We start from the raw sequence: 15,277 nt of genomic DNA, 5'->3' as shown, positions 1-15,277 counted from the left end.
GACTGTCCTGTCCACCGTCCAGATCTGTGTCTTATTTCAAATGTCTATCAACCGTCCTTCTTCTCCTCTGAACTCCCTCAGGCGTTCCTTCATTCTTTTGTTGGACAGAAAAATAACTTTCAACTCCTTCATGATTCCATGGACCTTTGATTTAAATGGCCTTTTGAAACATGACCTTACTTTGTGGTTACTGCCTGTGTTTATGACTAAGGCACAGTGAACATTTGTCACAGTCCAAATGCACTCGTGTCCTCAGTCAGGCTGTTGACAGTGAAAAAGGAAGAAGAACATGTGTGAAATATCAGCTTTTCCAGCACAGGTTTGACAAACCTCCTTCATGTGGTTAATGTTGTTGTCATTCCCAGTGGAGCTCCATTAAGGTGGAAGATTATTTAAAAACTGAAGTGAGAGGATAATTGCACTTCATAATACGATTCATGTCTTTCTCCTGCACTCACACGTTAATATTTCTAACAGCGGCAGAGTGACTGGGTTGAGGATGTGCCAACATCCTTCAGCATCGTTTACTTCCTCCTGGCTGGAGGAGGCCGGCGTGAACCCATGCATAACTCCAGGCAGAATTCATCATGCAATACGGGGGAGATACAAGAGCTGCGCTTGGATCTAAAAATAACTGCAGGGGCCAAGGCCGGTCCTGACTGACACGGACATTTAATTTTCCCCCCTTAACAACAATGTGAGCAGCAGACGAGACCCGGGGATTAAACATGGTCTCCATCCAATCAGAAAGAGTAATGTATACACAACGACGGAGGCTAATCTCTGAAAAGCCCTGTGGCACAGACAGGGTCTGGAGTCTGAGCCAGTGGACAATCAACTGTGACTCCAATAAAGGCTGTATATCTGTAGCCAATAATCAGACGGTGACACAGACCTGTTATTAAAGGTTCAGTACGCACACATTTCCAACCAAATAAACCATAACATTGGGCAGCTGGAGGGACTACTATATTATGAAAACTCTATGCTAATTTAGAGTAAACAACGTTCCTCTTCCTAGAAAATCCGTGATACGGCTAGGCTAATTAGTCCCTTCGTACACGGACGCTGTGATAATGACCTGGGAGTGAGTGGACACACGGGGCGCTCATCTCTCTACACACTGCCCCCCCTTTCCGCCCCTGCTCTCCTCCAGTGTTTTCCTACTACCTGCGGCGCCAGCTCCCCGTTGGTGATGATCTTAGCGATCAGGCTCCACTTCCTGTTGCTGGTGGCGTTGTGGATCATCTTCTTCCTCAGCAGTTCGCCCACAGACACGTAGTGGAAACCATAGCGCTCGGCAATCTTCAGACTCTGCGTCCCCTTGCCGCTGCCAGGGCCACCTGAGCACAGAGGGAGAGGTGTTGATGTTTGGGGATGGATTTTTTTTTCAGTGTTTTTTGTGAGTGTGAAACATTGTTCGTGTGGGTGTGTTGTGTGGGCGCGTGTGTGTTCCTGAGAGAAACCCAGACGACGTTAGGCTTGCCTGTAAGCAGGACAGTGTGTGTGTGTGTGTGTTTGCACGTGTGTTGTTTATTTGTGATAGTGTCTTTGGGCTTGGCTGTGTGTGTGTGTGTTATGTTTTTTTCGTGAGTGTATGAGGGGGAGGAGGGCATGAGGAGGTGTTGGTGAGAGGAACAGGTATGTGTGAACCTCCTACGTTTGCTAACAACTCCTCCTCTTCTCAGAGGAGTGTTGGGAGGAGACGGCAGCTCCAGCTGGTGTTGATGTTCATGGTGATTCATACATTAAATGCTACTGTGTGTGATACTGAACAAGGGCCGACATCGTCCAATCACCTGTCACCCGCAACCGCCACCTTTGGTCACGTGCTTAGACAAGTGTATGTTTTTTAACCATGCAGCGATCGAAACCAACTGCAAATGTTTTCGTGCACGAGGGTCCATTGATGTCAAAACCCATTCGATCCTTCCACTCTCTCTCTCTACCTCCTCCCAAAAAATCCAATCTCATCAGACCCTTAAACAAAATCTCTAATATCAGTGGTTCCCAAAATAGAGGGCGGGCCCCATGAGGGGCATGGAACTATTCTCTTTATTTGTGCCACAGCATTCGCTGTACATCTCATCAGTGTACCTGTGCAATCATCGCCCTCAAAAATGTGTCTCTTTTTTGCTGATTGACAGCTGCATTTCATTCCAGGATTTCAGAGATTCTGCGTTGCCATAGAAATGTGAACGGCTACAGCATCATTCCTGGTTGACAGTTATTCAGGAGCGAGGTGAAATTATCCAGAGAACGAGCTGTGCTCTGCTGCTGCTAATTCATTCCATCACACGTTAACTGTCAGAATTTTTGAGGAGGTTTCTGGGTGTAAGAAAGGGAGGGTGGAGGGGGGTGTGAAGACGGGGGGTGAGGAGGGGGCGTGCACACAAGTGGAGCAAATCCTGGTAAATTAGAGGTTATTAATGTATTTGCTGGTTGGCAATAAATTGGGTTTTTACCAACAACAAAGTTTCAGGACCCTGAGCCTGTCAGACTAAACATGTTGATATAATCTGCTGCTGCTGCTGCTGCTGTTGATGCTGCTGTTGCCACCACCCTGTGTTCTCTGTAAGACAGGGCACAGACAGGAGCTCACGAAGACGTGCTCGTACGCAGCTCAGATGAAATGAAGATTGTTCCCAGTCTGTGTGAACATCCTGCCCAGAAAGAACATCACTCCACGTCAGACGGCTGTCGGGAGGTTTTTGTTCTGACGCCAAACTCCCTTTTCGCCGTCTTTAAGAGTGAAGACAAATGACTTGAAGGAGAGTTTATTAATAGCAGCCTCTCCTCCATCCAGATCCACCAGCGTCGCGTTTCTTATTATGCATCCGCCTCTCTTAATTTATGGGATTAATGAATTCATTTGACAAGTTAATGCCGGCCTATCATGGCGATCAGATTAGTGCGCGTCGGAGTGAGTGACGAGAAACAAGATCTCCTCTGCTGATACAAACAGAGGGAGGTGGGGTTACAATAGGAACGCCAGGGAGGACATGTCTGCACACACACAGACACACACACAGCTTTACCGTGTACTGTATTTTATTATTACAGGTAAATAAACTGAGGAAATAGTCGGCTCTAGTTACTAAAACAGTAAATAACTAGTGGTTCATTTAAACTAGGATGAACCATCCTGTTGACGCTCAAACATTCAGAGCTTCGTAGTCGTTTCAGCCTCAGAGAACCAGTGAATACTGCTGCTGCGTGTTCGTGTGTGTGTTTACCGATGACAAGGATGACTTTGGGTCGTGGTCTGGACGGATCGAACACCTCGTACTCCTCTATGAGCTCCGCAGTCTCCGACAGGTCCGAGTCACTTTCGATAGAAAACTGGCTGATGGGAGGGAGACGGTCGTAGCGTCTGTACGGGAAGTTAGGACTGTCGGGCAACACTGGAAAAAAACACAAAATTAATGAATTTGACTGTGGTGAATTCTTGGTTCAAAGATGACGCGAGTCTGTTTCTCACTGTCATGTAACGTCTGACTGACTGGCTGTGCACACGCACATGATGATGTCAAGGTGGGCGGAGCCTCAACTGATAACGCAGATGTGTGTTTCTGGGCTTCGCTCTGGTTTCTGGCACAGTTACTTTTAGCTAAATCTCTACGAGAGGTTTGATCAAATTAGCCCAACTTGATTTAACAGGGGCTCGGGGCAAGATGCACTTTAAGTGGATGAAGTTGCCCTAAAAAATTCACATGATATGAAGTCAAAAATAGGCAGCCCGGCTCCTCATGTTCCATCTCACCACAGGTCATTGTTTGTCGAGGCCAAAAGCTCGACATCTTGGCTGCGTCTACACAAATATGAAGTGGTTGACTTATAAATACTCTGATGTTGAAAAACTGAATTAGAAGTGGGCCGTGGTGAAGGCAGTTACTGAGTCACTGACACTGGTCTCTGGTCTGTGACCAGGAGATTTTTCTCTGTGGTTGTATATTGACTTGAAGATGACAAAATGTTCTTTATGTCTGGAAATGATTTGAAAAAAAAATTCTAAGATGCAAATTAACTATTGACCAACTGAAGGTACAAATTGTCACATCACAGGTGCAAAAGTGACCCAGTTCAGACCCTTATTTTGGACCACCATAAAGTCCAGCCGTCGTCATCTTCCTCGTCTTTGCTTCTCCTTCACTTACCCCTGAATTTTTACGGGCATGTTCAACGACCACAAACATTTTGCCCACATGTTGACCATATTGGTGCGGAGCAGCTTTACTGGACACGCCCATTCATGTTTGAAGGGTTTGAAGGGAAAAACAATCTATTTTTGGGGGTTAGAATGGGAACTCGGAGACTGCTTCAACATTTTAGCTTCGGCAGCAGAACCAGAAGGACAAACTGAGAACTGAGAACATCCACTTCACCTCCGTGTTAATCTTGGACGTTCAACAGGAAGTTCAACAATAGGCCTGTGAACAACAAAGCAGTTTGTTCTTGACATACTGTAGAAAATATCCTGCTCTCACTGCTCACCGTTCCTGAAGATGGACCTCCGGGACTGACCGCCATTGAGGGGTGGGAGGGACTTCTTCTCCTGGCCCACAAACGTATCCCAGCGCACCTTGTCCGTTCCCCCGAGCTCCCTGACTTTCTTCAGACACGACTCCAGGTAGTCGATGGGGTCGTCGGGCCGGTGGTACATCAAGCCAGTCAGCAGGCTCTGAAGAAAACAATGTGGGCGGGGGTGATGAGTTAGAGAGGGTGAGAGAGAGGGTGAGGAATGTGTAATGATGTGCTGTGCGGCTGCTCCTAATGAGCTCAAGTCTTTGAGTGCAGATTCGGTTGCCTTGGCTCAGAACCAACACAGGATCAAAACATTTCAATTTGTCGGGAGTCCGTGAAATTGGGCCGAGTCTGGCGGGCACATCGTGCCGATGACCTGCTGTTACCGTGGAGGAGAGGAGCCGGTGACTTTGATGAATGTGAGCTGCCAGCTCCCCAGCTCACTGATTTCAGAAGTGAAGGTGTGTGTGTGTGTGTGTGTGACATTACTGCCTACTACCCCGAATGGTTTGAAACAATGGCGTCCTGTGGGAATTCACCCCTCCCAGCTCTTTAATCAGAAACCTGCAGCAGCAACATGATAACAGGAGGTGAAACAGCCTGATGTGAACATTAGTGAAGTGATAAACAAATAGACTTTCATTGGAACAGCAGTAAACAGAGCAGCGAGGCAGCGGCCCTGCTAATACTGTGCCTCTCTTACTGTTGAGAGCAATTCCAAATGGATGTAAATAAACAAGCTCTGATTGCCTGCTGCACACATTAGCTGCACACTGTTGACTTCTGCCTCTAATTAGCTGTGTGAGCCAATCTACCCTCGTCCACTCAGGAAAATAAATATTGGATTTCAGTAGTTTTGATCTCGTGCTTTGTCTGTGACTGTCGGAGGGTAAGCGATGTCTGATTTCACTGTATAAAAACTAATAACTGTGCACAAAAAAGAATTGGAAAAACCAGGGCTGAAAAAAAAGAAGCTTTAATTAATACGCGGAGTTTGACTTTTGCGTCGGGGGGCAAACATTTTAACGTCATGGCACGAGATTAAAGATTTAAACTGCTTATTGTACAATGAAATGATAGCTTTACTCTCCACACCGCTGTACATTATAACTATTCCGTGACAACAGTTATAACACATATACAGACAACAGTACCGAGCCTCCCATAAAGACAGACTACACAGCGCATGGCAGCAACTGAAGTTCACTGGCAGCCAACCATAAAGTTCAACTTTGTTATCACAATTATAACAATTACAACAGTTGTTACAGTATGGTTGGAAAAATACAGTACGTTTTAAATAACGTGTCTTACCTGGTGCAGAAGTAAACGCCGCAAAGTTAATGATAGTTTGGTGGTCGCTCTGCTGTGGGCAAGCTCGCTAATTAGCCCGGTGCCGGCCCCGTTAGTTGGGCTCGCTGTTCCGGACCTGGTCCCGGGTGTTTCCTGGTCCGAATCACGTGAAGGCCCGAGCGGCTCTCGTTTAACTGCTGTTGTTGAAGATTTACGTTTTAAAAATAACGGAATATCTAGTTTTAGTTGGACCTATTAACGGTTAGCTATCCCACTAATTAACGAACCGTTGAGTGCTGAAATGAGAGGGAAACCGTCTACGTCACGATGTCACATGACTACGCAAAAACGCATTTATTACCAAATAAAATATAAAATGATTCATTTTTATTTATTCCATACAATCCTTTTGTTTTATTGAAATATTTAGAATATTCAATTTTTATATATAAAAAATAAATATGTATATTGGCCATATAATACACTCAATGTCGTGACATATTTCAGCCAATGGGGAGGCAGTGCCCCTCCTGCCCCCGCCTCGCAAACTCAACGCACTGTATGTCAAAATGTGTTAATTAATTAGTAAAAATAAAGACTTAAAAAAGATTAAAAACTTGGATTTCTTGGCCAGACAACAAGAGAACCAAAATATATCACTAACTTTAACAGAAGCTGAGAACGATGAAAAAAATGTCCTAAATATCGTTCTAGAATTTTTCAAATAAATGTATGTTGTTGTTATTGATAGACAGAACTTTATGAATCCCTGCGGTGTTCCCTTCCTGAAGCGGTTGTTATTCATGTTAACACAGTAAAACAACTGCGTGTTCTGTGTGAACGGAACGTTATTCAAATGAAGGAAATTCAAATCATCCATTAAAAAATACTCCGCTTTAGGGACAAACGGCCAGGGGCTACAGCACCACCTGTTGGCCCTGAGTGCAAATACGGGCTGATGTTGAAATGCATGTCATATTTAACAGCTTATATTTTGTGGACGATTCTTGGACTTAAGTAACAGTCCCGGTGTTTATTCTGAACCACCAGCGGAAAACCAGTCAGAAACAGAGGCTGTCTCAAATCAATTAAAATTGAATTATGCAAATGGAGAGGGCTGTGCGAGGTTTAATTACTTCAGAGTCAGTTTATTCACCAGAGTATAAACACAGGTGGCAGAGGTGGATTCTACTAAATAATAATAATAATAATAATTTAAAAACGGCGTTTGTTTTTCCAATACCAGAGAAAAAACCTGCTTTGTTGTCGTGTTGAGGCATTTGGCATCTCAGTCTTCATCAGATAAATAAAAAAAAAAACCATCTTTACCCGCATCCTGACATGCGTTCTGCAACGCATCTATGAGAAAATGTCCAAAAACCATGTCGTCGGATTAAATCAGCTGATGTGCTGCACTTTCATCTCATCCTGCCCGTGCACACACACGCACACACAAACACACACATTCTCACCTCAAATAGTTGAGGTATCTCCCGCCGTGCGAGGTACTCCTTGGCATCGTTGGTGTTCATCTCCGCTTCTCCTCAGACTTCTCCTCAGTCTTCTCCTCAGTCTTCTCCTCAGTCTTCTCCTCAGTCCTCCCCGTCAGATGTCCAATGGCCCTGAAAGGAATTACACTCACCAGACGAGCTCTAGGCAAATTTGCCCCTCACAGCATTTTGTTTTGCCTCCGGTGTGGACTTTACAACCGGATTCCTCCAGGCTCTGCAGCCGCGCCTCCCTGCTCCGTGATGCGGACGCGCGGCGCGTCCGTGCGCCCTCCCACTGAGCTCTGCCTCCAACGAACGCCGTCTGTGCGCTCTGACGTGGCTGGCACCGATGTTACAGCTGCCTGTGCCAAAAAACATGAATTCAAATCGAGTCACATCTCCTCTGTTTGCCTTAATACATCCACACACACACAGCAGGCTGTTTCATAACAGCACTGACCTAATTATCTGGACTACTTTTCTAGTTTTCCTTTCTATTTTATTTTCCATGTAACTGTAATTAAGTTAAAGTATTTAAATTGGCCACAGCTTTAACTGTGGGTTGACTGGATTTGGTTCTGGTTCCAAGTTAAAGAGGTCAAGGATGCATGAACAGATGCATTTTCTATTGTATATCTATCTATTGAACACAACCCATATAGGCCCCTGTTGTGTGATTCTGCCTTAACACTGGTATCAAATATACATGTCTGCACCATAAATAAATCATTATTTACATACATAAACTCTGGGAATGGAAATAGAAAACAAAACAACATTCAGCAGATAGAATGAAGAACTCTCTTACTTATGAATATTTCTTTCAGCCTATCATACTACAGTGTATTAATAGAAGGTACAGCATAATAAATATAGAGTTTTAGTTACTGGAAGTGAGGGAATTATTTTCCCTCAAACTCTACAGGTTCAGCCACGAGACACTGTTCATCTGTGGTAACGTATTATCAACTGTCACACTGGACTGGGCTGATCTGGTGTGTGGCCACCGTTAACCAGATGTCACCTGTGATTGGTTCCATCTCCTCCATATGACAGTGCTGTAATAAATGAATTAATGAACAAATCAGGTACGTCCTCAGATAGAATCAAGTCATCTTGATAATCACACATTCCACAGCTTGAATTCCTTGTCTGTGTTTTATTGCATTTGAAACTCACAACAGAGCAGCACATTAAATAGTTTAAACAATATATGTGTGAGTTGGTATTTTATTAATGCATGAGAGAGAAAAAAATCAGGTCAACAGCAAAACAACCTTGGAGTAAAATACCATTTTAAAAATGTAATACTGATTAAATGTATGCAACCGAGAGCCACATTTTTGCAGCTTTATGCTCCAAAGGTAATGCATTTAGTGGAGAGCATTACTGTGTGAGCAGAGGGACGGTGCTGCAGCAGAGGTATGGGATGTCTGTGGATTTAAATTGCATGGAAAAGCTGCTACGGTGCCTCATGCTGTGTCAAATTTGATCCAGAAGCAGCTTCTCCCGCAGACCTTCTGCCTTCTGTGCTGTAACATGTCATCAGAATTACATGGATGATGTTTTTTTCATAGCCTCGCTTCACGACAAGCTTCCCGGACAGCTGCAGGACATTTACAGTCCATCATGTCCATGTTGGTTCCCAGTACTGATTCCCACTAATTAGTCAGTGAGGGAATTTAAGCATGACACTGTCAGCTACTGTATATGACATTTAACATGTGCTTATTTTTGTATGTGCTCAGCATAAGCTGTAGCTCCTATGGAAAAAATACTAAAAAAATAATGAACACAGCATGGAACCAATTCTATGCTGGAAGTTAAAGGAAAAAGCAACTATTTGCAGCAACAGTTCAGAAAAACATCAAACATCAGAATAAATGAAGGAGACTGCGTGACCTTGCAGAAAATTTAATAAATTTCCTTTCAGACAAAATCTCATTACATGACATAATAAATCCCCTTTGTTAGGGGACACAATATTACTGAAAAGAACAAGATCTGATGTAATTCACTAAAATACTGCCCAGGAAAAAATAGCTCTGTATTAGTAGTTTAGTTTAATGTGAAAGAATCAAAAATCTATTAAATAAAACGACGTCTGTTTTGAGGCTTGAGGCTTATAATAGACTATGATAGAACAAAATTTAGTTTGTTACACTCTTCTCTAAAATATTTTACATACAATCTCGTGCAGTATAATAGACTATGATAGAACAAAATTTAAAAATAAAAGTTGAAAAAATACAATTGTTCTCGTAGATGACAGTTTTATTTTGAAATGTCCTCACCCGGAAGCAATTTTTGGGCGGTGTCGCTCGTTTTCACTTCCTGTACGTCCGTCATTCGCGGTTACACCGCTCCAAGATGACTCTGTTCACTTTACTCTTTTTACTTTCTTCTTGTCTGTTGGTTTATTGTATTAACATCGAAGTAAGTAGTTAATTTCCTCAATATGGAATAATATTTCGTTTAAAAAAAGATAAATATAATCTAAAGTGTCAGTCTCGCTTATGCTACTTGTTAGCTACCGTTTGTTTTGGTGTTAGCCTCGGCGCTATTTTAACGCGTAACCGGTTTAAAAATGTTAATAATTTTGACCCTTTTTTTGACAGGATAATGTGGGGCAGTTTTTCAGCAGTGGTCATACTAATAACTGGGCGGTGCTGGTGAGAATTCACTTGTGTTTAAGGCAATTCTAATTGAATTTCGAGGAACTGACCCTAATGTGTTTTATTTATTTTTTTTAAATGTCCTATTCAGGTGTGTACATCACGGTTCTGGTTCAACTACCGTCATGTAGCCAACACTTTGTCTGTTTATAGAAGTGTTAAAAGACTGGGTATTCCAGACAGGTAAGAGTGAAGTTACATTTTTCCGAAAAAAACACAAAAGCAAAACATATTTAACCTCAGGACTATCTAAAACGCTTTTAGTCCATTTAGATTGAAGTTAGGAAGCAAATATTCTTTTCAAATATATTTCTTGCTGATCCTTGTTCATTAAAAGTTGTCAAATGTCATGCAATGTTGATGATGTTTATTTACGTTTGCTCTGTGTCACTGGATCTGTTCTCTGTGTTTACCTGTGTTTTACGATGAAACTGCATGCATTCTGTCTTGGTTGTTTCTTGATTTTTGTCTCTTTTCCAATGTGTCTGCGTTCAACAAAACAAACCCAGATTGCAGTGCTTTGTTTGGGTTTATGAACATGTCTCTGCGTTGCCTTACGTCTGTCGAACCTATGCTGAATGTAACATAAATGTTCCTAAACAAGTCCATTGTCGTGTTTCCCGTCTGCAGCCACATAGTGCTGATGTTGGCCGATGACATGGCCTGTAACCACAGAAACCCAAAACCTGCCACAGTGTTTAGCCACAAGAACATGGAGCTGAATGTTTATGGTGATGATGTGGAGGTGGACTACAGAGGATACGAGGTGAGTTCCTCAAAGATGAGCATTAATACGATTATTTTTATTTATTTTTATTATTCTTTGACACATGACGACACTGTGTATTATTACTCTCTGATGTTTACTTTGTTTGGTAAAATTACAAAGTACCAAGGAACCAGGCGTTTCTGTTTGGTATGAACACAGAGATTTAATCTGTGTTAACGTGTCATTCAAGGCATTTTTTTATCTGGTTTATCTGGTCTGGATTGTTATCAATCTAACTATGTTGTAACAGACGTAGTAAGACTGACACCAATCTTTTTTTCACAGTTCACTATCTAGTCATGTTCTGTGTAAAAATGTATTATTTCACCTGTAGTTTATCTACTCCTGTCAGTTGTACGTAGATTTTAAGATTAAGTTTTATTTCAACGTTGTAGGTCACAGTGGAAAACTTCCTGCGAGTTCTGACAGGAAGGCTTCCACCCAGCACTCCTCGCTCCAAACGGCTGCTCTCTGATGACAGAAGCAACATCCTCATCTACCTGACGGGTATTTGAAATGACAAATACGGCCTGCAATTTGCAGTAGTATATTATGAATTAGGAAGAATGACTCATTAATAACAATAATAATAATAATGATGATGATGATGTGTGTGTCCATCAGGCCATGGTGGGAATGGTTTCCTGAAGTTCCAGGACTCTGAGGAGATCAGTAATGTGGAGCTGGCTGATGCCTTTGAGCAGATGTGGCAGAAAAGAAGGTAAATGATGGAGAAAAGCTCATATGAATAAAATCATTTATATTTTTCAGTGGTTTAAATCATCAGCCCTTTTGGTGTCTCTCTGTGTAGCAAATTAAAACATCCACGGTGACTCAGATGCTGAATGAGTGAAACTGTTTTGTTACCAATTGACGTCTACTGTTCAAGTTCAGTGACTCCAGCTTGGATGCTGATGAATTAATTGCAGGTTTAAGTTGTAAAATTACAGCAGCAGCGGCTGAAAACCTGATCACCATCATCACCATCATCACCTCAGTGGAGAAGGAAAACTTTTTAATCTTCTTTTGTGAAGGTCAAATAAGTTCTTGGTGGAAAAATGTAAAAGGTTAAAGCAGGGTGAACAGGGAGAGGTGTTGCTGTCTCAGTGAGTCAGATGGACCAAATGGAGACGGTGGTTTTACCACGGTCACCGTGGCAACTACAGCAAGGAAAGGTGGTGTGAAGGTTTTTATGATGAGTTTATTGGAGAAAATGAAGGAAACATGATGTCAGCAGTGTATCTGCTCATCAGTCATGTCTGAGAATGGACTGTACATTACTGTTTCTGTGTGTGTGTGTGTCCAGGTACAACGAGCTGCTCTTCATCATCGACACGTGTCAGGGAGCCTCCATGTACGAGAGATTCTACTCGCCAAATCTCATGGCCCTGGCCAGCAGTCAAGTGGGAGAGGACTCTCTGTCGGTGAGTTTGTCTTTGTCGTCTTGGCTCCTCCCACTTTGTTAGACCATGAAATCCTTTGTTCTACTAACAGTGGTGTATTATTTAGGTACATGTTTTTTGCCAAACCAGGTTTAAATCAAAGCCAAATTCACTTTTGTTCTGCTTGTTCTTTTCCAGCACCAACCTGATGTGGGCATCGGCGTCCACCTGATGGACCGTTACACCTTCTACCTGCTGGAGTTCCTGGAAGACATCCATCCTGCCAGCAAGACCTGCATGAATGACCTGGTGAGAGCGAATGGTCACTTTACTTTGTTATGTTAAACACAGACAATCATTTTTAGAACAACATTTTTATATGTAGAACTTCAGGAGCGACGCTGTCCAGGTGCTGAACACAAAACAGACATGAAACTGAAACTATAACAACAACGTTCCTGAATATTATCTAATGATATTAGCAGCCAGAAGTAGCAGAAGACACTTTATACAGTAGAACCTTTGAAGATCTAATCCATTCAACACAGAGACTAATGTGTAACTCTGCGCCGTCATCGGTCTTGTGTAACGGTACTGAAGACAGCAGATGAAAGTCAGATGAAACAGAATGACTGATACTGGCTCAGGTTCGATGCTCTTTGACAGGGGTAGCCAGCTCCCCTCACCCCTTCTCCCCACCAGCCACAGCTCACTCTCCGCAGCTCCTCCCTTTTCATCTTTCACACTCCTGTGGAGATCCATTTACCCAGAGGGCCACTTGTCATCTCCTCTGCCTCCCCCATCTTCCCTAACCCGGAGTTTAAATCATAAAAGCCTCAAATCTGTTCTTGGGGACTGAGTCCAGCTTCAATCGATGTTCATGGGCGCAGGATAATTCTTCTTCCTCATATGTTTCCTCTTTCTGAAGATGCACCTTTTTGTTCTTGTGCCATTTTACAGAATAGTGGATCAATGAGATTGATTTTTCTCTGATGGAGCCCGTGGAGTTTTTCTTCTCTGATCCAGTCTGCAGAGGTTGTGGCTTTGATGTAATAAAAATTGACCCCATCCCCCAGAGAACGCCACCTTTAGCTACGGTGTTTGGCTAATGCAGATAACATTGACGTCCTCTTGTTTAATGATTTTATCTCTTGTCAAATAAAGTCCCCGGTTGGACACGCACTGGTGAAACACAAGGACGGAGGACTCATCCCAGAGTGTTAGCACAGCAGGCGACAAAATTTTATATTATTGACGACACACACAAATGTCAGACTCTGCTCCTCTGATCTTCTCCCCACACTGTCACACTTGTCTTTTACACCTCCCACCACAGCTCCTGTTATGATTGGATGCAGCTACTCCTACAGGGAGCTGCACTACTGTAGAAGTTAAGATTTAAATGCATCAACAATGACTGTGTATTTATTAAACTGTGTTTATTTCCATGAAGTCTTCTCTAAGTTTCTAGAATGTCAGACACGTTGATTTCTGTATAAAGTAGCAACACAATCAGTTATATTCCGTAAAAGCATCTGTAGTGTAGTGGTTAGCAGAGAGCAGTTTAATGTAATGTAAATGTATTGTCCTCTGCTGGCCAGGAGTGGCGGTGCACTTGAAAGGCCTTAATGCAGCAATTCTCTGCTTTTCCAGTTCAAGGTGTGTCCCAAGAGTCAGTGCGTGTCTACGCCCGGCCACCGCACCGACCTGTTCCTGAGGGACCCGGGAAGTGTCCTGGTCACAGATTTCTTTGGCAGCGTTCGCAAAGTGGAGATCACCATGGACAGCATCAACCTGACCAGTGTCGTCAGTCACAGGAAGGAGGAACCGTAAGAACAAACAGTTTTTTAATTTTCTGTTTTTTATCAAAGGATTTGAACATCTTCGTTCAAATGTAAATACAGTGTTTGAGAAAACACACAAAGATACAAAAAACCGAGTTATTTATTTGCATTCATAATCATAGTTTTTGTTAATGGATTAATTAGTGTAACAGAGCTGAGTAAGTAGTTACACATCAGCCAGTACTGTAGTTGTTTTTTGAAAATCTCTGACGCTACCTGGTGGTGAACGGGAGTAAAAGCATTAAAATCAATTCTCCAGGCTTTAATTTGGGATGGTCACCACAAGATGGCAGTAGTGTCAAGCAAACGGACTGCTCATTCTCTTTGACTTTCTGCTTGCTCAAACAATTCAGATGATTTTTATAAAACAGAAACTGTAATTTTTAAATAAAATGTGCCAAATCCTCACAGTTTTCAACCTTTAGTTTCAACAACTCAGCTCTTTTGCGAGTAATTACTTTGCTCACTTCAGCAATCTAACAGATGTATTAAGTGTAATGTTTTTACACCAAGCTCATAGAAAAGGGAAATATAACACTTGGACCATCAGGAAATGTGGTCGAATCCCACATCTGGGCTCAGGCGGTCGGAGGAAAATCAACCTGAGGAACAGGAGCAACAAATGTATTTTATTGGTCTGCACAGCAGCCAGACATTCTTTTTATTTTTGGCTGCCCTCTGCAGAATGTAACTTCATTCCCTTTATTACGCTCCATGACACCTTGCCCAGAACTTATTGTCAGGTCAGAAATGTGGCCCAGAGAGCTTTTCTCCAGAGTGAGGATGTTGGTGCTGAGGTAACGTTCTGTGCCTGAGAATGTCTGACGTTTCATCTGTGCACAGATTGAGGTTCTGCATAAACAAATGTGAGAGAAATTAAAACTTTATTCATGATTGCCCCCTCTCTCGCTCTTTCCTTGTCTCTCTCTCTCTCTTCACTTCTGCTTATTTCATTAGCCCGAGTTGTAATTGAACCATTGGGACGCATTAATTTCATTAGCACGGGTTGTAATTGAACCATTGGGACGCATTAAAGTCGGAGAATCTAATGTGCTCGGCTGCTAATTAGTAATTAGAGGCAATTGCTCTGACGATTTTAGACACTGTTGGATGTTTGGGCCTGGGGGCAGTTAGTCATTCCATGAAACCCCCTCTATTGGTTTAGTATTGATCGGGGCCAATGCATTAGTATTGCTGGTCATAAAAGCACATTCTAGTCTGATTAAATTGGCTGTCGCCACATTTCAGTGCGGCACAGAAACATTTTATGTGCAGTTCTGATGTAAGACACCAGCAATCC

General features: G+C 42.7%; 2 protein-coding genes across 4 annotated transcripts in view; one reads left to right on the top strand and one right to left on the bottom strand.

Annotated features, from left to right (window-relative positions):
- ak5 (adenylate kinase 5) overlaps positions 1 to 7,636 on the bottom strand; it is a 22,230-nt gene extending 14,594 nt beyond the window's left edge. The window contains exons 1-4 of one of the 2 annotated variants that reach the window (XM_008334901.3): positions 7,290 to 7,636; positions 4,495 to 4,681; positions 3,237 to 3,404; positions 1,171 to 1,343 (exon numbers count right to left, since the gene is read on the bottom strand). In XM_008334901.3, the coding sequence (XP_008333123.1) occupies positions 1,171 to 1,343; positions 3,237 to 3,404; positions 4,495 to 4,681; positions 7,290 to 7,349 (588 nt within the window). In that variant the 5' untranslated portion in view covers positions 7,350 to 7,636. Of the gene's footprint in view, positions 1 to 1,170; positions 1,344 to 3,236; positions 3,405 to 4,494; positions 4,682 to 5,838; positions 6,124 to 7,289 lie in introns of those variants that run through there. The other variant, XM_017042358.2, reaches the window with a different exon arrangement.
- A 1,959-nt stretch (positions 7,637 to 9,595) lies between these two features.
- The window catches only part of pigk (phosphatidylinositol glycan anchor biosynthesis, class K), a 52,479-nt gene continuing 46,797 nt past the window's right edge, over positions 9,596 to 15,277 (top strand). For both annotated transcript variants that reach the window (XM_025066181.1, XM_025066180.1), the window contains exons 1-9: positions 9,596 to 9,743; positions 9,926 to 9,979; positions 10,074 to 10,165; positions 10,613 to 10,748; positions 11,147 to 11,258; positions 11,376 to 11,472; positions 12,058 to 12,175; positions 12,332 to 12,442; positions 13,787 to 13,962. In XM_025066181.1, the coding sequence (XP_024921949.1) occupies positions 9,678 to 9,743; positions 9,926 to 9,979; positions 10,074 to 10,165; positions 10,613 to 10,748; positions 11,147 to 11,258; positions 11,376 to 11,472; positions 12,058 to 12,175; positions 12,332 to 12,442; positions 13,787 to 13,962 (962 nt within the window). In that variant the 5' untranslated portion in view covers positions 9,596 to 9,677. The remainder of the gene's footprint in view (positions 9,744 to 9,925; positions 9,980 to 10,073; positions 10,166 to 10,612; positions 10,749 to 11,146; positions 11,259 to 11,375; positions 11,473 to 12,057; positions 12,176 to 12,331; positions 12,443 to 13,786; positions 13,963 to 15,277) is intronic.

Source organism: Cynoglossus semilaevis, chromosome 20 (genome assembly GCF_000523025.1).
Source record: "Cynoglossus semilaevis isolate Cse_v1.0 chromosome 20, Cse_v1.0, whole genome shotgun sequence".
Lineage (NCBI taxonomy): Eukaryota > Metazoa > Chordata > Actinopteri > Pleuronectiformes > Cynoglossidae > Cynoglossus > Cynoglossus semilaevis.
The sequence above is the reverse complement of the archived record's forward strand: the minus strand, read 5'-3'. Positions and strand labels throughout refer to the sequence as shown.